This window comes from Kwoniella shivajii, chromosome 2 (assembly GCF_035658355.1).
Source record: "Kwoniella shivajii chromosome 2, complete sequence".
Lineage (NCBI taxonomy): Eukaryota > Fungi > Basidiomycota > Tremellomycetes > Tremellales > Cryptococcaceae > Kwoniella > Kwoniella shivajii.
The window spans coordinates 1,798,813-1,820,336 of NC_085909.1; the positions used below are offsets into that span (position 1 = coordinate 1,798,813).

The 21,524-nt window shown below is 41.6% G+C and overlaps 9 protein-coding genes across 9 annotated transcripts; 6 read left to right on the forward strand and 3 right to left on the reverse strand.

The window, feature by feature from the left end:
* Nucleotides 1-21: 21 nt before the first annotated feature.
* IL334_002014 (uncharacterized protein) lies at nucleotides 22-1,905 on the forward strand (the record flags this gene model as incomplete). Its single annotated transcript, XM_062933761.1, has 1 exon — nucleotides 22-1,905. One exon carries the CDS (start codon nucleotides 22-24, stop codon nucleotides 1,903-1,905), a length of 1,884 nt encoding a protein of 627 aa, XP_062789812.1.
* Nucleotides 1,906-2,148: 243 nt separating this feature from the next.
* IL334_002015 (pantoate-beta-alanine ligase) lies at nucleotides 2,149-3,839 on the reverse strand (the record flags this gene model as incomplete). Its single annotated transcript, XM_062933762.1, has 7 exons — nucleotides 2,149-2,600; nucleotides 2,694-2,751; nucleotides 2,808-2,863; nucleotides 2,934-3,279; nucleotides 3,340-3,401; nucleotides 3,475-3,508; nucleotides 3,645-3,839. 7 exons carry the CDS (start codon nucleotides 3,837-3,839, stop codon nucleotides 2,149-2,151), a joined length of 1,203 nt encoding a protein of 400 aa, XP_062789813.1.
* Nucleotides 3,840-4,266: 427 nt separating this feature from the next.
* On the forward strand, nucleotides 4,267-6,558 carry IL334_002016 (uncharacterized protein; the record flags this gene model as incomplete). The annotated part of the gene is made up of 9 exons (XM_062933763.1): nucleotides 4,267-4,285; nucleotides 4,352-4,536; nucleotides 4,671-4,790; nucleotides 4,854-4,927; nucleotides 4,992-5,085; nucleotides 5,185-5,462; nucleotides 5,540-5,752; nucleotides 5,828-5,935; nucleotides 6,003-6,558. The coding sequence occupies 9 exons, from the start codon at nucleotides 4,267-4,269 to the stop codon at nucleotides 6,556-6,558; spliced, it is 1,647 nt and encodes a 548-aa protein (XP_062789814.1).
* Nucleotides 6,559-6,989: 431 nt separating this feature from the next.
* On the reverse strand, nucleotides 6,990-10,315 carry IL334_002017 (uncharacterized protein; the record flags this gene model as incomplete). The annotated part of the gene is made up of 8 exons (XM_062933764.1): nucleotides 6,990-7,097; nucleotides 7,182-7,744; nucleotides 7,811-7,901; nucleotides 7,966-9,509; nucleotides 9,572-9,684; nucleotides 9,742-9,800; nucleotides 9,852-10,218; nucleotides 10,302-10,315. 8 exons carry the CDS (start codon nucleotides 10,313-10,315, stop codon nucleotides 6,990-6,992), a joined length of 2,859 nt encoding a protein of 952 aa, XP_062789815.1.
* A 575-nt stretch (nucleotides 10,316-10,890) lies between these two features.
* On the forward strand, nucleotides 10,891-12,480 carry IL334_002018 (uncharacterized protein; the record flags this gene model as incomplete). The annotated part of the gene is made up of 5 exons (XM_062933765.1): nucleotides 10,891-11,020; nucleotides 11,089-11,396; nucleotides 11,471-11,596; nucleotides 11,685-11,898; nucleotides 12,026-12,480. The coding sequence occupies 5 exons, from the start codon at nucleotides 10,891-10,893 to the stop codon at nucleotides 12,478-12,480; spliced, it is 1,233 nt and encodes a 410-aa protein (XP_062789816.1).
* Nucleotides 12,481-12,785: 305 nt separating this feature from the next.
* On the reverse strand, nucleotides 12,786-14,433 carry IL334_002019 (uncharacterized protein; the record flags this gene model as incomplete). The annotated part of the gene is made up of 9 exons (XM_062933766.1): nucleotides 12,786-12,809; nucleotides 12,868-13,107; nucleotides 13,181-13,272; nucleotides 13,361-13,478; nucleotides 13,556-13,635; nucleotides 13,708-13,781; nucleotides 13,882-13,949; nucleotides 14,062-14,262; nucleotides 14,392-14,433. The coding sequence occupies 9 exons, from the start codon at nucleotides 14,431-14,433 to the stop codon at nucleotides 12,786-12,788; spliced, it is 939 nt and encodes a 312-aa protein (XP_062789817.1).
* A 601-nt stretch (nucleotides 14,434-15,034) lies between these two features.
* Nucleotides 15,035-16,898, forward strand: IL334_002020 (serine-tRNA ligase; the record flags this gene model as incomplete). The annotated part of the gene is made up of 8 exons (XM_062933767.1): nucleotides 15,035-15,053; nucleotides 15,129-15,242; nucleotides 15,318-15,550; nucleotides 15,636-16,081; nucleotides 16,146-16,245; nucleotides 16,310-16,529; nucleotides 16,594-16,730; nucleotides 16,791-16,898. 8 exons carry the CDS (start codon nucleotides 15,035-15,037, stop codon nucleotides 16,896-16,898), a joined length of 1,377 nt encoding a protein of 458 aa, XP_062789818.1.
* Nucleotides 16,899-17,289: 391 nt separating this feature from the next.
* Nucleotides 17,290-18,858, forward strand: IL334_002021 (uncharacterized protein; the record flags this gene model as incomplete). The annotated part of the gene is made up of 4 exons (XM_062933768.1): nucleotides 17,290-18,021; nucleotides 18,192-18,311; nucleotides 18,392-18,623; nucleotides 18,686-18,858. The coding sequence occupies 4 exons, from the start codon at nucleotides 17,290-17,292 to the stop codon at nucleotides 18,856-18,858; spliced, it is 1,257 nt and encodes a 418-aa protein (XP_062789819.1).
* A 1,609-nt stretch (nucleotides 18,859-20,467) lies between these two features.
* On the forward strand, nucleotides 20,468-21,445 carry IL334_002022 (uncharacterized protein; the record flags this gene model as incomplete). Its single annotated transcript, XM_062933769.1, has 2 exons — nucleotides 20,468-21,130; nucleotides 21,194-21,445. The coding sequence occupies 2 exons, from the start codon at nucleotides 20,468-20,470 to the stop codon at nucleotides 21,443-21,445; spliced, it is 915 nt and encodes a 304-aa protein (XP_062789820.1).
* Between the last annotated feature and the right edge of the window lie 79 nt (nucleotides 21,446-21,524).

Genomic DNA, 21,524 nt, shown 5'->3' on the forward strand with positions numbered 1-21,524 from the left:
ACTTTCAATGATTTTAGTGAGATGTCAATAGATATAAATTGGTCATTACTTTCCGAAGACCTTTCGTCGACACCCAATCCGAATCCAAATTCGAATCCAGGTACTGGTATTGGTATTGGTATCGGTTCAAATCCGAGTGAACCATCAGATATATTATCGACTTGTCTAATTTCGATATTGAACGAACAATTGAAATCGACACCTAGACCATCTTTCATAGGACCCATATCGATAACTTCATTCTCATTTGGAAAGGAATCACCTGATATTGAGATTAAAGATATAAGGGATGTTTGGAGAGTCTTCGATCAAGGTGATGACGAAGCTGATTTCTTAATTCAATCACAATCACAACCACAACCACAATCACAATCCCAAACTCAACTTCAATCACAATCCCAAACTCAACTTGGAGAAGGAGCAAATGATAACAATCAAAGGATTCAAGAACGAGATAGACTCAGACATGACTACGAAGAAAAGAGATTAAGTCAGAAAGGCGTCGAAAGTGAATTGAAAGGAGAAGAGAAATATGAAATCATAAATGCATTTCCTCATTCATCTTCTTTATCGGACGATGACGACGACAAGAACAACGAACAAGATGATGGGGACGATGATGATGGAGTGGAGCAAGATGATACGTCAGAAATAGATGAAGGAGAACAAGCAGAGAGTAATGGTTTAGTCAAAGACACAACTTCTAGAAAGAATGGATATGGTAATTATAACGATCATTCAAGACATCCTTCGATACAACCTCAACTCCAACTTCAACCTCAACCTCGTACGCCAAGTAAAAGAAATGGATTAGGCAATTATGATGGAAATGTCAATATAACTCAAGCGACTCCAAGATCAACATCAAATCCAAATCCGATGTCATCACCTCCCATCTCAGGTACAGGAAGGTCATTCATACCATTTCACCTTCCATTCGATCATATCACACCCAATAATTCTTTCACAGGTCAAGGTGTAGGTCTATTCTCACCTGGTTTGAATAAAAGATCAACTTCAATTGCAAGTTTCCCATTACGTCCTCCATCAATCATGTCTCAACGGAATCAACAGAGTTTGTCCGTACCCGTCTCAAATGGAAATATCAATGTGAAGCGGAGCAAACCAAAACCTACAAATCATGTAAACCAGAGTCAGAATCAAGTACAAACGAGAAATCCAAGAAGACCAAGAACACATACTAATTTAACTAGAGAGAGGAATCCGTCGTATCAAGAATTAGATGAGAATCATTCAAATCCACCTCCTATATCACCACCTACCCATCCAAAAGATTTAGGTCTACCATCAAACTATCACTATCCTCCAAACCACAATAATCACAACAAAACTAAATCGAATTTGAATAATGCATCATCTTCTACTACAACGGAAATACCATCACTTCAAATACATTTTCATTTATCGCATACATCAGATTTGAATTTGGTTTTATTGACTTCTTTACAAGTTAATTACCCATCAAATTTATTCATGTCATTGCCTCTAAAATTATCTATAACAGGTTTCACTCTACAAGGTGAAATCATATTAGCTTATTCAGGTGAAAAAAATAGATTACATATAACTATTCTTGATGACGATAATCAATCTCAATCTCAATCTCAGTCTCAATCACAACAATCTTCAAACGGTTCACACCAAAACCAAGGAACGGGGATGGGAATGGGGATGGGATATAATTCTAGATCAAGTAATGAAGATAAGAAATTACCTATTGGACAAAGATTATTGCCTAATTTACAAATCGAATCTGAAATCGGCCATTCAGATGCTCACGTATTGAGAAACGTAGGTAAAGTAGAAAGATTCATAGTGGACGTTATAAGGAAAACCCTTGTGGATGAATTGGTATTTCCCAATTTTCATACTATAGCTTTATAGTGAGAGTGAAAAGAGATTGAACAGAGAGGAAAGGGAAGATGAACTGTAAATACATCTCAATTTTATACCTCGCATCAACCATATACCCATTCTCGTTGATACACTAAAATGCATATTCTGTTATTGTCATTCCATCATAAATCCCAAAAGGAATCCATCTATATATTTGCTTATCTATGTTACTTTCTCACTTCTACTATCTATATCTTCTTCACCTAGCTGCATCTAGCTGCATCTCACCCTTTAATCAACTTCCCAACCCACCAATAGGTTATCTATCAGTCTAGTTTTTCCCACCCGAATAGCACCCGCAAGTACGAATTGCCTTTTATCCCCTATTGGACCTCTGATAGGCTCAAAAGTATCTTTATCGAATATCTCAATATAGTCTAATTGCAATTCCGTTCCACCACCTTCTGACTCTTTTGTAAATGTGGATAAGATCCTTTCTTGTTCGTCTAGTATAACCCTTGTTGAAGCTGAGATCAGATCTTCTCCTGTAATATCTCCACCTTCGGCCATGTATAATTCCCTCGCGGCACTGAGGGATCTGTATAAAACTGGTGAGACGTATAGCTCAGAAGGTGAAAGATATGCATTACGAGACGATAATGCTAAACCTGTTTCTGAACGTGTCGTTGGAAGTATATGCAAATTTGATGGTGTTGGATGTGACAGAAGCAGGTCTTTCACCACTTCAAGGTTTGAATGGCATCAGCTTTGGGCGCAAATTGTGCATTGCTACTGACAAGCAATGATTTGGGTAGAACATTGAGTGTAATACTCACATATTCTCAATAGTAGTGCTTGCTGTATGTCTTTTTGCCCGAAATACGCATGATCAGGCTATATATGAATGGCTCATTTAGCTTTTCCTCCTTGAAGACTGCGGCAAAACTCACTTCCACAGCGTTGAAGATTTTGGTGCAGACGGTAGCTACACCTTTGAAGAATTGAGCTATAATGATGAGAGGTGGATGTGAGTAGACGAAGAAAGTTGAACCACATTCCGGAGGATAGCGACTCACGCCTCGAAGCACCTTCCATAACTTCTGCCCAGCCTTTCACATCCACTTCGACACCTTTGTGATTATTCAAATCTTGTAATTCCCCTTTGAGGGGATACATTACATCTGGGGTAGGAGCGAAGATTATCAACGGACTATTTATATTAACACCTTCAGATGAGGATACCGACTTCGAACTTGAAGATGAAGATGATGAAGGCTGGGGTGATCTAAATGAATCGTGTTCCGATACACCTAGTCCACGCATTTGACGAGGACTCGCAAGAGGAGGTAATATAGATTGTAATAACGATAAATCACGTTCAAACGTTCGAGGATATGATGAAAGATCTTCATGAGGTGCAAACTGTTATCATTCAATCATCAACAACTACATGATTCAAATCAAGTGGGCAGAAATACTCACTTGCATAGGATTCACAAATAATGTCATTACGGTCAATGGATGTCTGGACAGTGAAGTACGAACTGATTTCAGTTGAGGCGATCGATCATTAGTCAGCTCGGTTTATCCAACGATGGAGCTTCCTATGGAGCTCACCGAGGTTCAAATGACCTTCGTGAAGTGCTCCCATCTGACAAGGATCAAAAAGCAAAGTCAGCTGAGAATCACCTTCTTGCAACGGGATACAGCCCAATCCATCTACCATAAGCAGACAACGTAAAGATTATGCTCATGTGCATACTGCCTTCAGCAGAATAGCGACTTACTGTAGGTACAACTCCCACTTCCAATCCTTTATCTCTGGCCTCTTTCCTCCATCGTCTCAACTGACCTAATGTTCGAATGACTGATATTCGAGGTGCGCCATTGCCATTTGAAATATTTCTGACTATCATCTTACGTATTCCCCCACGAACCACAGACGCCGATGAGGAAGAAGCTCTTCTTATGCTGAATAACATGTTGGATAGTCCATATATTTCGAAAAGGATAGATTGCCAGTCTCTCTGTATTGTTTTCTCGCTTATTCCTGTGACTTTGGTTGAGGGCAAGTTGTTGGGGAAGTTGAGATGGTATATAGTATATGTTGGGGGTTAACTTTCACAAGAGATGGGAAATCGTCTCATGTTGTTGCTACTCGTGATATATACATATCCGGGGACCCCGGGGATCACTCTCATCTGGCGGATGTGACCGAAGCATCTCTTCTCACGTGGCTCGCTATATTGGACGGAATCAATTAATAAATGCTTATACCACACTTGACTTTCATCCTCGAAGTTCAGTTGAATTGCAATAATAAAGTAGGAATCATTGATTTCTCCCTCTGATCCAACTACTTGCTATTCAACAAGAGACTTCAAAAAAGGGAAGAAGAAGATATTCAAAATGGACATCGATGATTTGAGTGAGCTTCTTGACGTTATCTTCCCAATGTAGCCAGTATTCTGATTGTCCACTTTACTGTCTCCAGCCGTTGACAATACCTATCAATTGGGAGGGTCGGATGATGAGAGAGAAAGAGCTCAAAATGCTGCTCTGATAGAAGAGCTAGATAGGAAGAAGAGGTTCAGGAAGATGGCAGTTCCTACTGATGATAAGAAAGTTAAAGAGAGGTTGAGAGCTTATGGTGAACCCATTACACTGTTCGGAGAAGGCGTAAGTGATTTTACCTGTATCATTCAGTGCCGATGAAGGTGGAGGAATCGGTGTGTATGGCTCTCAAAAAGTGCCATGAGGGGGAGCGATTCTTGTAGTACGTACGCTGACGCTCTGAATGACACTTTCCTTAGCCAGGGGATAGGAGAGATCGGCTGAAATATATACAAGAACAAATACAACAAGCTAGAGGAACGGATGGGATGGATGTTGATGATGATTCAGATGAAAGTAGTGACGAGGAAGATGAAGAGGTGAGACCAAATCTCGCATCAATTTCAGTTAGGAACTGTTGCTGACCTCTTGTGCATGTACAGGGAGAGTTTTATACAGAGGGATCAGATGCGTTATTGGAGGCGCGAAGGAAATTAGCTAGATATTCATTATCCAAGTGAGCGATTCTTTCCATCATGGCTCAATATGGTATGATGGCTAATCATTGCCTTTGGCTGTAGAGCGCGTACACGTATAGCGAGACAAAGGGTGGAAGTTGGATTACCGTTAGGTAAAATTGTTAATTTGCGTAAATCAGTGTTCTCAGAATTAAAGGTTAGTTTAAAGCATTCTTGCTCTAATTCATTCCTGTCTTCGAAAAGCAATAATGTCCATTGGCATCCGTCGAGCTGATCTCCGTTTCTCGTATACTAGACATTCAACAATTTGGGATCACAATTTGGTGATGATAGACCATTATCAACTATAAGATTTTCACCAAATGGACAATATATCTTAACTTCATCTTGGACGGGTGATAGTAAAATATGGGATTTACCAAATTTAAATCTTGTGTCTACCAAAAAGGGTCATACGGATAAGATAGGTGGTTCAGCTTGGCATCCACAAGCTACACTTGGTAATTCCGAAGATGGCTTAAATTTCGCTACTGGTGGTGGAGAAGGCACGGTGAAATTATGGTCATTAACTGGGTAAGTCGATATAGCTGGCCTCATCTCATATATGTGTCAAGCTCAAGCTCTCATTCTGATATCTTATGTTGTTATAGTGATAAACCACTAGCGACATTATCAGGACACGAGAATCGTGTAGGTAGAGTAGCGTTCCATCCATCAGGTTCATATTTAGGTTCAGCAGGTTTCGACGGTACATGGAGATTATGGGATGTTGAAACACATCAAGAATTATTAGTACAAGAAGGACATAGTAAAGAAGTTTATTCACTCGCATTTCAGGATGACGGTGCTTTGGTCGCTTCTGGGTGAGTAAATCCTTTTGAAAGGGTGGCGTGAATAGGAACGGAATCTAACGTGTCCGGTTTTGACCTCTTCTTTAGTGGATTCGACGCTATTGGAAGAGTGTGGGATATAAGAACGGGTAGAACAGCTATGGTTTTAGATGGACATGTGAAAGAAATCTTAGCAATGGATTTCGCGCCTAATGGGTGAGTCAGATATTGGGATTTTATCGATAGTAAATGACTGACTAATCTTTTTTTTTTCGAATCGCAGCTATCAAGTAGCGACGGGATCAGGAGATGACACCGTACGAATATGGGATCTAAGAGCGTTGAAAACACAATATATAATTCCAGCACATAAATCATCTGTATCAGATGTTAAGTTCTTCAGATCGTCAAATGAGATCTCGTCAATATCATTAAATGGTAACCTACCTTTATCAGGTGATGTTAAAGGTGGTGTACTTGATTCTACGATGGAAATTGATCCAGATCAAGATAAAGAACAAGATATATCAGAGATTGGGATCGAGACTCAAGAAGATGAAGATGTGAAACCTGATACGACCTCGAACGGATTGACATCGAACGGAGGTGGAAACTCAATTGAACAAGGTGAATTACCAAAATCAGGTTTATTCTTGGTGACAGCTGGATTCGATTGTAATGTTAGAATATGGTCAGCGGATGAATGGTCTTTAATCAAGAATTTACCTACAGACGCAGGTAAAGTGATGAGTGTAGATACAAGTTCAGATGGAAAATTCATAGCTTCTGCTAGTTACAGTAGGAGTTTCCATCTGTTCGGTGGTGATAATAGTTTATAGTTTTAGTGATGAGCAGGTCAGATCGAGAAGGGGGTACTATGAGATAGGTGAGAAGAAGAGATACAGTAGATCATATAGCATTTCTATAACGACAGAATGGAGTCGATGCATAATACTGTAATATCATGTATATGTATTCTTTCAGATCGTCCTTTATTGCTGTGAATATTCATTTCATGTTTCTTGCATTTTCATCCGAGATCACCACTTGCTCCATCAAGGACGTGCGACGCACTCTCGATCAAACGGGCAAACAACATTTAGATTCATTTTTGTGTAATTCTTGCAGTGTGAACTATATAACCCATTGCACCCTCAAAAGTCGAAAATAGAATATAACGGATAAAAGCAAGCATGATCTTCTTTAGAGCGCCCTTTCTTATGGCCCATGAACATTGAGCAGTGATCAAAATCGAATACCCCAAAACATCCTAAACCATCTCTATGGCTTCTTTCATCCTATTGATGAATTCCGATACTCTACTCAGATCCACACCTTGTCCATCAGATTCGATAGCTGCCACTAGACCGTCCAGCATCTAGACAATTGAGCAGAAGGGTCAGCTAATTCATATCAAGATGCCCTTTGCACAGACACGATATGTAAGGAGAAAAATACTCACACCATCAACTTTGTCCACGGAGACTTTCGTACATAGACTGACCAACTTCCTATATTTGATTGCTTTATCCATTGACTGATTGGTTAATGCATTGATTTTATCCTGTAATGTTAACGAGATTCTGTCTTCCCATATATTTATTCTCCTTAATTTGATCAAAGAATTTTCTTCTCCTCTTTCTGGTAATATGATATCGTCATCCCCATTTCCATTTCCATTGGATTCAGTTTTCACTTGAGTATCGTCCGTTGTCGTTGAAGGCGGTGTAACAGTTTGAAACGGTATAGGTAGTGAAGATTCATTCGATAACAATGATTGACCTGTCCAATTTTCTTTCGAAGTAGGATCAGACGAAGAAATATGTTGACGTAAAAAGTCAATCCTCTGATTGATCAGTTCCAATTCACCAAGTTTACTTTGTGCTCGATGTAACTGTTGTCGCTTATCCGCCAACGCTTTAGTTGCTACTCTGACAGATTGTTCAGTAGCGTTTAGTTTGGTTTGTTTAGATACCATTTCGGTGGAGAATGTCGATGAAATAGTTTCGAATATAGCTGCGATGTCTGATTTTGCGTGAAAGATAGTCAGCCTTAAGTCATCACCTTCATCTCATTGGCGATTGCACTCACTCTTTTGAACATCCCTACTCTTTCTCTCAGGTTTCGGTATCTCCGATTTCAGACTCGAGACTATAGCTTCCGCGGGCGATATCTTGAGTGACTGAATTTAGATCCCATGTATCAGTATTCCTAGCTTTTTTTGGGACATGACAAGTTCCACTTACCTCGATATCCAAACCGAAATCCGAAGGTTTCAAGCCTAATTTGTTTGCTTTACCCTTATCTGCGCCTGCATCAAGTAAGAGATTTACCAGACCTTTGTTTCCTACTCTGGCAGCTACGTTTATAGCGGTGTCACCGTGGACATCTTGGATATCTATCAAGGTTTTCAGACTTATCGGTGCATCTGAATTCGTTCCATCCATTATTGATCCATTCATCAGAGATGAAGAAGCTTGTTGTTCTCTCGCAACCCATTCTAACACGTTTGCCATGTATGATCTAGCTGAAGAAGCTCGACCTTTCACCCCTGCCACCATAGAGATATGATGAACGACAGATCTGTATGCATGGTCGAGAGTCTTGATTGATGGCGATAGTAATTGAAGTAACTGATAGAAAGTCCCGGTCTCGAATTGATTCGTGGTCAATACCGATCGAATCAGTGGTGTTTCACCTGCAAAGTTTCCTCGATGCACATCCGCTCCTAGTGAAATCAATTGATTGATAACAGATATTTTGGCCAACGCACATGCCCAGTGCAATGCTGTGTGTCCTTGGTTATCGATGACCATATCAACGTCAAACTCTGGCGTTGAGTCAGGACCCAGTCCGAAAACTTGCCGGACATCTATGTCCCCTTCCGACGAGAACAGTGATAACAGTTTCGACCGAATTTTCGTCGTGTTGGACGTAGGTCTGGGTCGAAGTGGTTTATTGGACAATCGCATGGCAGAAGGTAAAGGCGGAGCGTCTCTCAAATCATCAGACGAGTCAGAAGCTGCATCGTCGACATCTCCTTCACCGTCTTGTGGAACTGGTTGCTCTTCTTCGACACCATTGATGTATACTCCATCGTCTGATCTATGACGTTTTGCAGGTGGAGGAGCCATGCCATTATCGTTGATATAATTGATTGGTGGATAAGCGGGATTAGCGTGAGGTTGGCCATATTGGTCAATGTACATTTCAGCACCACTTGGTGGAAGTCCTAAACCATTTATATCCGCTGCTGGACCGAGTGAAGGGTTGTGGTGTCCATCACCACTTAGGCTTGGAGTCATGGCCATGGCTATACCACGTTTATTATCACTCTGACCATGATACATGTGCTGTTGGGGCGCAGGGTAATACATCATCTGTTGTTGACCTTGATATGCCATTGTAGAGGGATGAGGTGAGATGTTCATCATTTGACTCTGATCTCCATTGGAAGGGTTGAATTGGGGTGGTGGAGGTGGAGGTGCTGATTGATTCGCTTGTGGATGTTGACCATGACCATGAGGGAAAGGTGAGATGACCCGTCCGTTACTTGCTGTTCCGGATCGATTACCAGCCATGATGGAAGGGTTGTATCCAGCCATACTTGATGAAGGAGTCTTCTGGCCTGATCGATCGGGGGTACCAGTCCGAATAGCAGGAAGAGCTGCAATAGCCGTTGGAGAAGGAATGAAATCGAATACCGGGGAGAGATACGATGTGACGCCATATTGAGCAGCGAGCTCTTGACCTCGTTCAAAGGGGATCCACGTTCCTTGATATTTGCCATCTGCAATATGGGTCTGTAATCAGTCTCCTTTTTTACTTGTCAAAAGATCAATGACGACTCACAGCCGCCTTGGACTTTCTCATGTATACTAGGGTGGATTTCTTTCTCGAGGATTTTGGTTCGAGCTGATTTGTGAATACCAGCTACTTTAAGGATTTGTGTAGCATTGACCCACCTGCAAATAACAGTTGAGCACGTCACGACCCCGTCACGTTGCAAGATGTGGACTTACGAATCAGAAGTTCGTTTCATGACAGAAATACCTCGAATCATCGCTTCGAATACTGGAATCTGCTTATCATGTCAGCAGTAATTGACGATACACGTCAAAAGTCAGCTTACACCTGAGTAGACACTAGCGTAGACTTTGGCTTGAGCCGAACCGCCAGTTTGAGACGAAGTGGACGGTCCTTGACCTGGTCCTGAACCCATTACACTTCCAAAGACGTTTTGATGTTGTTGTTGTAATTGCTGAGTTTGGGTCAGATGTTGACCGTTAGAAGGTTGAGCTGGAGGTTGCATGCTATGTTGCTGTTGTTGTTGGGTAGATGATGGACCTAATCGAGGTTGTGGGGGTGGTGGTTGGGTGTGTAAGTGAGCTGGGAGAGTATGCAATGGCGCGGGAGTCTGTTCAATCGCGGCTGAAGGTGATAATGCCGGAAGAAGAGATTGATGCGATGGGGTAGCGGGAGGTTGTGGTATTGTAGAGCTATCCAGTGGTATAAGAGTGAGCATATTTGTAAGGAGAAGATGGAAATTGGGGAATAGGTTGAGGTTGAGAAGAGTACATACCTCGACGCTTCCATGATGAATGGTGTCTGTCGACTCGAGATTTATCGGGTGTCGTCAGTCTAGTATAGAATGAGTGTCTGCTTTTGAAAGGCTCCTGGTGTAGACCTGATTGAACTTGGTTTCTCCAGGATACTTTGTTGTAATTGTCGATGTGGTATATGAATCAAGGATGGGCTAAGACGATACGATGGGATGAAATATGGGATACGCGTAATATTGAAATTGCGAAAGGTAATTAGAAAAAGAGACGCGAACGCGCTGGACATGAATTGTAGGGTAAATTTACAGAGTAAAAGGGAAAAAAAAGTGGCAAGCCAAAAGAAAAAAGAGAAGTACGGGGTAGTATGAGAGTGGCACTTTTGATAGGGAACAATAAGGGGGGGCTATTTAAAGAGGTATCCGGAAGAACAAAATGGGATAAATTGAACTAGATATATGAAGGGATCATATTACGTAATGTATCAGAGATGGAGGTTGTTCCCATTTCTGAAAATAATTTTGAACGACATCCAAGAGATATTTTATGTGTTGTACAGCTTCGCTTGTCATAACGATCTCAAATATAGTGATTGAGTCAATCCAAGTCACGATGAGCGCAGAAGCTTCTTCCTCTGGGATAAGCAAGAAAAGCAAGAAATCGAAGAGTAAAGCTGTCGAGGCTGTTGTCGAAGGGGAAACTCAAGAAGTAGAGAAGAACAAAAGGCATAGGAAAGACAAGCGTAAGTAAAAGTTTTCCTTACATGACTTGACGCTAAACCTGACGCTGAATGGGAATGTGTGAATACAGCATGGGATACAGATGACATCGATCATTGGAGTATACCGACTTTTACAGCACCTAATACAGATGAACACCGACCTTTCTTAGAAGAATCTTCATTCGCTTTACTATTTCCTAAATATAGAGAACCATATTTAAGATCAATCTGGTCAAGTATAACTTCCGAATTAGATAAACAAGGTTTAGCATGTGAATTGGATTTAGTTCAAGGTCAAATGACAGTCAAGACCACTAGGAAAACATGGGATCCTTATGTCGTTTTAAAAGGTAGAGATCTGTTGAAATTGTTAGCTAGAGGTGTTAATGCTCCTCAGGTATGTAAACACTATTCCCTACGCCCTCCCTCATGATAACATGCTAATTCACATTCCCCTTTTTGTTCGTTTAGGCAATCAAGATCCTGCAAGATGGAATAGCTTGTGACGTGATTAAGATAGGTGGATTAGTCAGGAATAAAGAAAGGTTCGTCAAGAGAAGACAAAGATTAGTTGGTCCCAATGGAAGCACTTTGAAGGTGAGTGAGATGATGCTTTTTCTTGGTCTATACCCATACTCCCATCGAATCAAGGCGTGTTGAGCTAAGTCTCAATATGATAAATTAGGCAATCGAGTTGTTGACAGAATGCTACGTACTCGTTCAAGGAAATACAGTATCGGCTATGGGTACTTATAAAGGATTGAAAGAAGTCAGAAGAATAATTATAGATTGTATGAATAACGTTCATCCGATTTATAGAATAAAAGAATTGATGATAAGGAGAGAATTGGCTAAAGATCCAAAATTACAAGGTGAAAGTTGGGATAGATTTTTACCTCGTAAGTCGGTTTTTTTTATTTTTTTTTGGGGGGTTGGACAGAAGGTCATATAAGGGACAATTATGACAGGACGAGGTCACTCATCTTAGACAGAGACGCTGACACCTTTTAACCATATTACAATTAGAATTCCAAAAGAAACATCTTTCAACATCGGAGAAAACGGCCAAGAAGAATGCTGTTTTAGACCGACAATCAGTCATCGATTCTACAATCAACCCAAATTCCATCCCCGTCACTTCCACTTCAACCTCCACGACTTCTGCCACAGCCGCACCACCAGCAGTAGTCAAGAGAACACCTTTCCCCACTGCAAGCAAGAAAAAGGCATACACACCTTTCCCACCTGCCCAACAACCTTCCAAATTGGATTTACAATTGGCTTCGGGAGAATACTTCTTAAAACCTCGTGAGAAAGAAGCTATGGAAAAGAGGAAAAAGGCTGAAAAGCAAAATGAAACTTCTATCAAAAGGAGAGAAGAGAGAGAAGAAGCTTTCATCGCTCCCGCAGAGAAGAGAGAGGAAAGCGTGGAAGAGAGAAGGAAGAAGAGAAAGAGAGCAACTGCTGAGGAACTTATGTAATGCGTCTTGGACGATGATGCCCGCATCGCAGCTTGATGGATATAATCCATTGTTGAATCGTGTATGTATACCTTTTGGACGATCTTGACAAAGATACTGCCAGAGGTGGAATGATGCGCTATTACGCATTTGCAAATGTGGCTCTGTAACAAATGCCTTCGTTCGATCGGCGCATCCAAGCAGAATGAAATGACGATGCATGGTATAATGCCTTTGATGTCTCTCTATGAATGATTACGAGATACAACAATATGTCTTCTGAAACTCATACAGATAGATGATACTTTACGAGATGGGGTAGACGATTAGACGAAATATGAAGGTGTGCCCTATGATGGGGAAGTTTTCAGCGTGAGTTTATCCATCGGCGACAAAAAGAAAACTCACCATTCTCCTCAGTGCCGGATTTTTTATATCCGTATCGTTTTCTCTTGCAGCACCATAAACTTTGAAAGTACTTTTCCCATTATCATCAACTTGCATTATGGAAGCTGAATTTCCACAACGATAACAGTAATTGGGTGCTGACCAGACTGTCACTAATGAATCGTCAAACATGTATTTATACCCTTCTTGGACTAATTGATGGGCTCTTGCTATCAGTGAAAGTGAGTTGACATGGTTGAACTGTGAATTATGATAAGTGACTTAGCTGTGATTGATTCGAATGGGAGAATGAGATGGGAGAAACGTCACTCACCTCAGCAGTCACTTTAGCACCGAATAACCATCCTGCACCTCTTGGACTGACGGACCATGATTCTACCTCGTCCGGATCTGACCACATGAGATCTGTGATATTGTTTAATATAATGAACAGTCAATATTGCACTCGATACGTTAGTCTGCCGGGAATTGATTGGAAAAAGCGATCACCCACCACAAAACGCTCCTTCGTGAGGTACTTCCTGAGCTCTAGGAATGATCCTTACTTGATCCAGAGTCTTGATATCAGGTGATAATCCACCGTGTACACATAGGATTGATGAGTCGATGATCTGCAAACAGGCAAAGAGTCAATCAATTGCCATTGCAATACGTTATAGGAAGACAATGCCGAATATTTAAAACTTACTGCTGCTAGATTCAGATGATCGAACAGGGTACAACATGCTTTCCATACCGATGGATTCCCGTATTTCTGCATACACTCGTCTAAATGGATACGAAAGAGATGATCAGCCGAAAATGACATTGTAGAACGGGAATCACAAAAAGGTGACTCACCATAAAACCCATATACTTGAGTGATCTGACGCGATTCATGATTCCCTCTCAACAACGTGATCTTATCTGGATATCTGATCGTGCGAGCTCATCATCAGCGATCATATCTCTGATAGTGCCGAAAGGCTGATTCTTGTGCTTTGACTATTCCTTAAAAACAATTAGGAGACATACCTAGCTTTATACGCTAATAATAACGATAAGGTCTCCAATGAATAATATCCTCTATCTACGAAATCTCCCTGTAAACGAAATAGATAAGATTTGACATTAGCACCCATTCCCAATCGAGGGCTCTTCCATGTGATTGCTGGGATAATCAAGCCGGAGTCTGCGGTTAGACGAATCACTTACCATAAATATATAACTCGTTTCAGGTGCTTCACCACCTTGTCTAAATATCTCCAACACATCCCAAAATTGTCCATGTATATCACCACAAATCGTCACGGGAGATTGTACTAGATGTACATTACTTTCTTCCAACAGTATATCTCTTACTCTTGAACAAAGTAATTTCATTTGTCGTTCCGGTAGATGTTTACATTGTCGAATCTGAATTTGGTACCAGGATTATAACGAAGAGATAGCAAGGATCAGGAGTAGCATACATACACAGTTAGTATCTTCCTTACGATCATCAAGTCGTGTGTGAGTGGTCAAGGCGAGAAAGAGATGACTCACATGAGCTATCCATTGATCTGGATCTGAAGATAATCCCGTCATATTTCCATCAATCCTATATTCTACTTAATGCCAGACCTGGGGAAGAATCGTTTCGTTTCGTAGGCTACAAAGAATGTACGTCGCTTCGCTTTTAACGGTATGAGAAGCAAACGGAGAGTGGTATCGCCTTAAAGTCAAATCGGTTACAAAGCTTGAATAAGTGAGTGGTTTCTGATCTGACATCACTCATTCACCTATCTTCATCATCATCATCTCTGACTTTGTTTCGACCTTTTTTCTGACACTGTACGGAGCAATGAATATCTCGCATACAGCCGGAGCTGAAAAGTGATAAGCGAAAACCTCCACTCCACTCCACTGTATACAGATTGGATCATGACGTGGCATTCATGTTGTGGTTCTATCTTACAATCTCAACCTTAAAAAGTTGGGATACGCATGATTATGATGTTTTGGTGTTTCATGAGAGCATTCAACCTAATTTCAACAGAAACATCGAGTCGTATATTGGATATATATATATATACCTCCAACACATTCCTTTATTCCTGATTGGATCCAACAAATCACTTTGTCAATTTCACTTTGCCCATATCCGTCAAAAAGCACTAAACAGAGAGATAAATCAACACATCCAAAGATGATTGACTTGATCCACCGTGAGCTCCTCCTCCGCCTCCATTGTCGTCGACACAGACGCAGAGCTGACATTCCCTCGTATACAATTCTATCAGTCCAAGCTGATAAAGGAGGTAATCCTGATATCGTTCGTGAATCTCAGAAGAAAAGAGGAGCCAGTGTAGAGTTGGTAGATGAAGTCATTGAGATCTTCTCAGCTCACAAAGGAGGTGAGTCTTGAGTGACGACCTTCCCTTCTTTGGCATCTTGAGCTAGCGTTGACTACTGCCACCGGTATTCCACAGCACAATTCGAGAAAGAAGGAGTCCAACGTGAATTGAATGCCCTTCAAAAGGAGATTGGTCAAATCAAAAAAGCCAAAGGGGATGCTTCCGAACTCTTGAGCAAGAAAGCTGTATTGGATAAGAAGATCTCAGAATTGACGAACAAAACTGCTGAACTCATTGCGTTGAGAGACAAAAAGGCTGGTTTGATCGGAAATATCGTTGATGAAGCAAATGCTGTTTCCATGAATGAGGTTAGTTGAGTCTGATCAACAAATATGTGGTATGAATTGCTGATATCTTTCCCAAATTCCTTGTTCCTTTTTGGTACACTTACAGGACGACAACCCCATTTTACGAGTATGGCATCCTGAGCCCAACCACAAAGGTAATTCAGGTACTGGATTAGCACTCGAGGATAAATCTACCGATGTTCTTTCTCATCACGAAGTATTATATCGACTTGAAGCTTATGATACCGAACGAGGAGTAAAAGTATTCGGACATCGTGGATTCTACTTGACAAATGATGGTGTTGACCTGAATCAAGCTTTGATCAATTATGGATTAGATTTCTTGAGAAAGAAGACTTATAAAAAAGTTCAACCTCCCTTCATGATCAAGAAGGATATTATGGCTGCCACTGCTCAATTATCCGAATTCGACGAAGCTCTTTACAAAGTTTCAGGTGATTCAGATGATAGATATTTGATTGCAACCTCAGAACAACCCATCTCAGCTATGCATATGGATGAGAACATCCCCAATCAAAATTTACCTTATAGGTGAGTTCCTTTACGCTTCTAAATGAGTGGATTATCATCGCTGAAACACTATACCCTTTTTTAGATACGCAGGTTACTCAACTTGTTTCAGAAAAGAAGCTGGATCTCACGGAAAGGATACTTGGGGTATCTTCAGAGTTCATCAATTTGAAAAAGTTGAACAAGTAAGTCAAGATTGTGGCAGCTTGGATATACATGCATGCTTAAGCAGTCCACCTCTTTTTACAGTTCGTCATCTGTGAACCCGAAAACTCCCCTGCCGAGCTCGACCGAATGGTAGAAACTTCTCGAGAGTTCTACGAATCCCTAGAAATCCCTTACAGAGTAGTCAACATCGTCTCAGGTGCTTTGAACAACGCCGCTTCCATCAAATACGATCTAGAAGCTTGGTTCCCTTTCCAAGGTGAATACAAGGAACTAGTCAGTTGTTCAAACTGTACAGATTACCGTGAGTTGTTTTTATGTGGTTTGGTTTAGTATGGTGATGCTAATCTTGATTTGTGATCATGTAGAATCAAGATCACTCAATGTTAGACTCGGTTACAAGACCAAGGATACCAAAGTCGGTTTCGTACATATGTTGAATGGTACTCTGTGTGCTACCGAAAGAGCCTTATGTTGTATTGTTGAGAACTACCAGACTCCAGAGGTGAGTTGGTTATTCCTGACATCTCTGCGCGGATCACAGCTGATGCCTGTACCATCGAAGGGTCTGAGAGTTCCAAAAGCGTTGCAACCATACATGCAAGGTAGAGAATTCTTACCTTACACCGCAGAGTTACCGAAAGGAACCACCAGTCAAAAGCAAAAGAAGTAGGCCTGTGATTGGGAGACGTGATTTTGGTTTTAATTTGGGTATATATACATTCTCATGCATTGACTTCTATATAACATAGCATTGGCAGCTTGACTAGTATCGTGCTTGTTTGAGCTATGGATGTACTGAGCAGAGTGAGAGAGGTTTATAGTGTAATAATGTGATGACAGCAGACAGGTGGGGAAAAGACGCGTCGACGCGATTTCGGTGAGGACCGCGGGAGGTTTCAACATGTCAAAACATAAAAAAGATAGGGAATGAAAACATTACTCGTACTTTGCCGTTCACTTCATCCTGATCAACACCATACATATCACTCGATCACCATACAATAAGGTCAGATAATCAAACACATCAGCGAGAAGATCCAGAGGTACAACCATCGCTCACAATGGATTCACCTTTACTTCCACAATTCAATCGAAAGAGTCTGATTGATGAATCGTTATTGGTTGATCCTGATTCATCATTATTAGCAGATTTATCATTGGGGGATATACCTTCTTCACCTAATAACTCATCTTCATACCATGTTTTCACTGGCACTGGAGATCAACGTCAAAGGGGGGAATACGGATTAGGTAATTCCCTTGGATCATCTTCAACCTCTTCAACAACAACAACAACGTCATCGGCGATAAAAGGGGATAAATCTAATATTCCCAATCAACATCGAAAGGTGAATATAGATCACCAATTAGATGACTATGATGATCGAGATGAAGATAATGACACACCCATTAAAACAAAAATAACGAAACAGAATGATAATAATAGTAATAATAATAATAACAACAATAATAACCAAAAACCGAAACCCAGATTTTCACTATTCGCTGCACCTCGTCCACCTTCTTCTGAAGACATCCACGATCAACGTGAAGATGGACATGAGCATGACCAAGAAGGGGACGAAGAAGGAGATGATCAAACCATTCACGGTACATCTGGTCAAATGATCGAGCAAGAGGAAGCAAGTGGAAGTGGAAGTGGGATGAGACAAAGACAAACTACAGTTGAAAAAGAAGACAAACTGAGATCGAGCTTGTATGAGTTGAGAAAGATGAATGAGGTTTTCGAAGGTGTTATAGGTGCTTTAGAAGGTGTCAGAGGGCATAATCAAGTGAGTGATGCTAGGGTCATTCGAGAAAATCAGTACGTGTCGGAAAGTTTCGTTTCAACTACCAGAAGTGCTCTGATGGACTGCGTCTTGAACATGATAATCTGTTGTTGGCAGGAGTATTGTATAACCATACATGCGGATCAATGCTGACCAAACCCTTATAACTACAGAGACTAGCGGATAGAGTCCAACAAACATCAGCTCTGCTAGATGAATACACTTCCATCATGGGTCAAGCAGAACATACCCAAAAATTATTGATGAATCCCAAATGGACAGGAAGTAGTGATGTGAGTTTGACTTTGACGCCATGAGTCAAAACAAAATCAAACGTCATTTGAATATTGCTAAACTTTTAAATACTAATTAGGACGCAGAAGCTATACAAGCAGCCGAACAAGCTCGTGTGTTATCTATACAAAGAGCGGAAGAAAATAGCAGACGTGTGGCGGAATCAGCCAGATTAGCAGAAGAAGAAAGAGAACGAAGATCACTTGAGAGGGAGAAGAGCGATTCCTCGAGAGGAAGAGGCAGAGGCAGAGGTGTAGGAGTCAGAGGAGGTGGAGTGGCAAGTGGTGTACCAACTGCCGCAAGGGGACGAGGTGAGTCACAACTGGGACTTTAAATATCCAAGAAACAGTGCTGATACACCGGATATAAATAGGTACAGGTATTCCCCGTCCATCAGTAGCCCCTTCAAGACCTCCTACGACAGGTATCAAGAGAGGTTCAGGTACAGGTACGACTAATACAAATACAATGGGTACTTCAACCGGTGGAGGTGGTTTGGGAGGTCAATATTCTCATGTTAAAAGTAGTGGATACGGTCCTCGTTGACCGAGTGACTATGAACTTTGCTAGGTAAATGTACGTCCATAGAGGTAAAGATATCGGTGTAGGCTTGACAAAATTGGTATATCATTCAGAGTCTATGTATGCTTTGTGACGTATGGGTTGAATGAAAGATCCGCATCATGGAAGACTAAGCCTGTTCGACTGGGCGATGAGAAATCCTGCGGGATATTTGCTTACATTCCAAATGTCATCTCACTATCAAAGGTCGAGTACAGTAGTCGGTCATCTCACCGAGGTCGAAAGGTTATTGATACGGTTTTGATGCGCCCTTCTCTTCACCTGGCCTTCTCTGCACTCGGTGATCCTCTCACTTTGCCTTCTCCTCAGCTTGTCATCGAATGAGCAGCGCCATCCAGCTCGACGGAACAAGACTACACATAAATGTATCGTTCATTGAAACTCAATCTCGTCATCGTTTCTCCATGTTTTCTGTTTTTCCACAAAGAGATTCTTAGTGCACAGCACACACTCTAGCATTGTCTGGACGACGGTTGTTCTTTACTCAACGAAACATTTCGTGTCCTCTCAATGCTCTAATTCAATGGATCAGCGTATAGCGCACCATTGCTGGTGGAGATTGCTACATGGTTGAGTCCCACCTATGTAAAGTTCCCCCTTTATCGATTCCTCTTTCTTGCAATTCCTTCTTCTATGAACTGACGAATCACCAGAATCTCCCTCACTTCGATTCACCAATCACTTCAATCCAGACATTCTCACTCTAATGAACAGTTATAACACTGTGAATAACGCACTGGGAACAATAATCGTCCGAGGACTTGATGGCGATCACGAAGGAACCGATGAGCCTGGAGCTACTATCATGGAAGGAGGTAATGACTTCTCTGATGGAACTTTCTCCTTCCGAGGCGGTTAGATGGACATCTCCTCAATATCAGAGAACAGAGATTTTGTCCGGGTTCAGATCGCTTCAGATGAAGATGAGAAGGATAACTAAGTTATCAATTGCCAGATGTCTTAATCGCAGTGAAGGCAGAGTATACTGTGTGCATTCTATACACGTACTGTCTCTGTCTCAAGTTTATACAAGCCATGTTGGAACTTCACCTTTACACAGCTTGATCCTTTATGACCTCGGTGAATCGTTCTGGCCATGACGTCGAGGCTTCTTGTCTGTTCGAGCAGGTAGAAGATCATGGCTTTCCGTGCGTGATGATCGGACGTAGCTGTGGCTCTCGTGGTAGAGAAGGCGCAAATGATATGTAGCATACGTTTTGCACAGCTTGATCCTTTATTGGTTCAGCGAGAGGGTTCTTAGAGTGGAGCTGAGCCGCCTTCACATCCTCTGTTGATCTCCCACGAAGGCTTACCCTTCGAATATTCAATCAAAACAGTGTAGTCCACAATTCTCGCTTGCGCGTTACAGCTTACTCTTCCTTTCATGTGATATAGAGAGAAGGCTCGACTAGTACAAGAGGTATAAAAACCATACTTTTTTCCCCAGAAGAATTCCAACTGCTCTATCTTTCCTGATATAGTCGACAAACATTCTTTGAGATCTGTTCATCACGTCGATATCACTAAGTTAGGCTTCACACATCACGTAAAGAACAATAAATAGTATACAGCGATGGAAGACGAATACCCCACGTCCAGGAGTGTATATGAGGAAGAAAAAGCCAAATACGAAGAGCAAAGAGATAAATACTTGCAGCAGAGAAGAATATACATTCGAGACGAAGATAATTATCTAGAGAGCGTCGATGCTTTTTTCTCGACATTTCATGGGAGCTGTGGAACAGGAGCAGCAAGGGTCTGTAAAGGGGCTTTGGATGATATGAGACGAGAAGTAGATAACAGCCGAAAAGCACTGTCAAACAGTCTAAGAAACGTGGAGACCAGTCAAGATGACATGGAGACCCGTCTCAGAGAAATGGAGACCGTTCAGCGAAGCTCAGAGGTCAATCAAAGACAAATGGAGGCCAGTCAGAGACAGATGGAGGCCAGTCAGAGACAGATGCAGGCCAGTCAGAAATACATGGAGACCAGTCGAAGAGCCGCAGACGTCCAGTCAAGGGCCCTAAAAGCTGGTCGAGGACGAGAAGATACTCCGTCGAGGCGTCCGTACGTCAGAGGTAATACAGCCGCCGCTGAACATGGAAAACTCACAAGAATGGACGGCAGTATGCACAATTATTCGAACACTCCTTCATGCCGCGGTTATGATATCACATCCTATGTTGAAGAAGGGAAACCCAACTTTTTTGCAGTTGCTGGAAACAATGCTTTCGACGTAAGTGTTTTATGGCCATCCGATATGTAAAAATTGACTTACCCAGATTTGCTCTTGAAATAGGGATCTAAGATAACTACTTTGAAAGGCTCTTCTGATACTGGTAATATAACATATGTCGATACGATGGGACGCGATGGTCCCCCTTCATTGGGAGCCAGTGCTTCTGCCAATTCTGTCCATGATCAACTTCAGGATGATGAAAGAAACCTCAACCCATCTTGCGATTCGGACGATGATTCCTGGGGCGATGGACGCTATACTCCAACAGAAGGAGCCCAGACACCGGAAGTACTACTTCACGATCTTCCTTGAACTAGTTTCGCATGCTATATGAGATGATCGATGGATGTGGAGCCCAGGAGGAACAATGGTAGATTACGATATCTTTCTT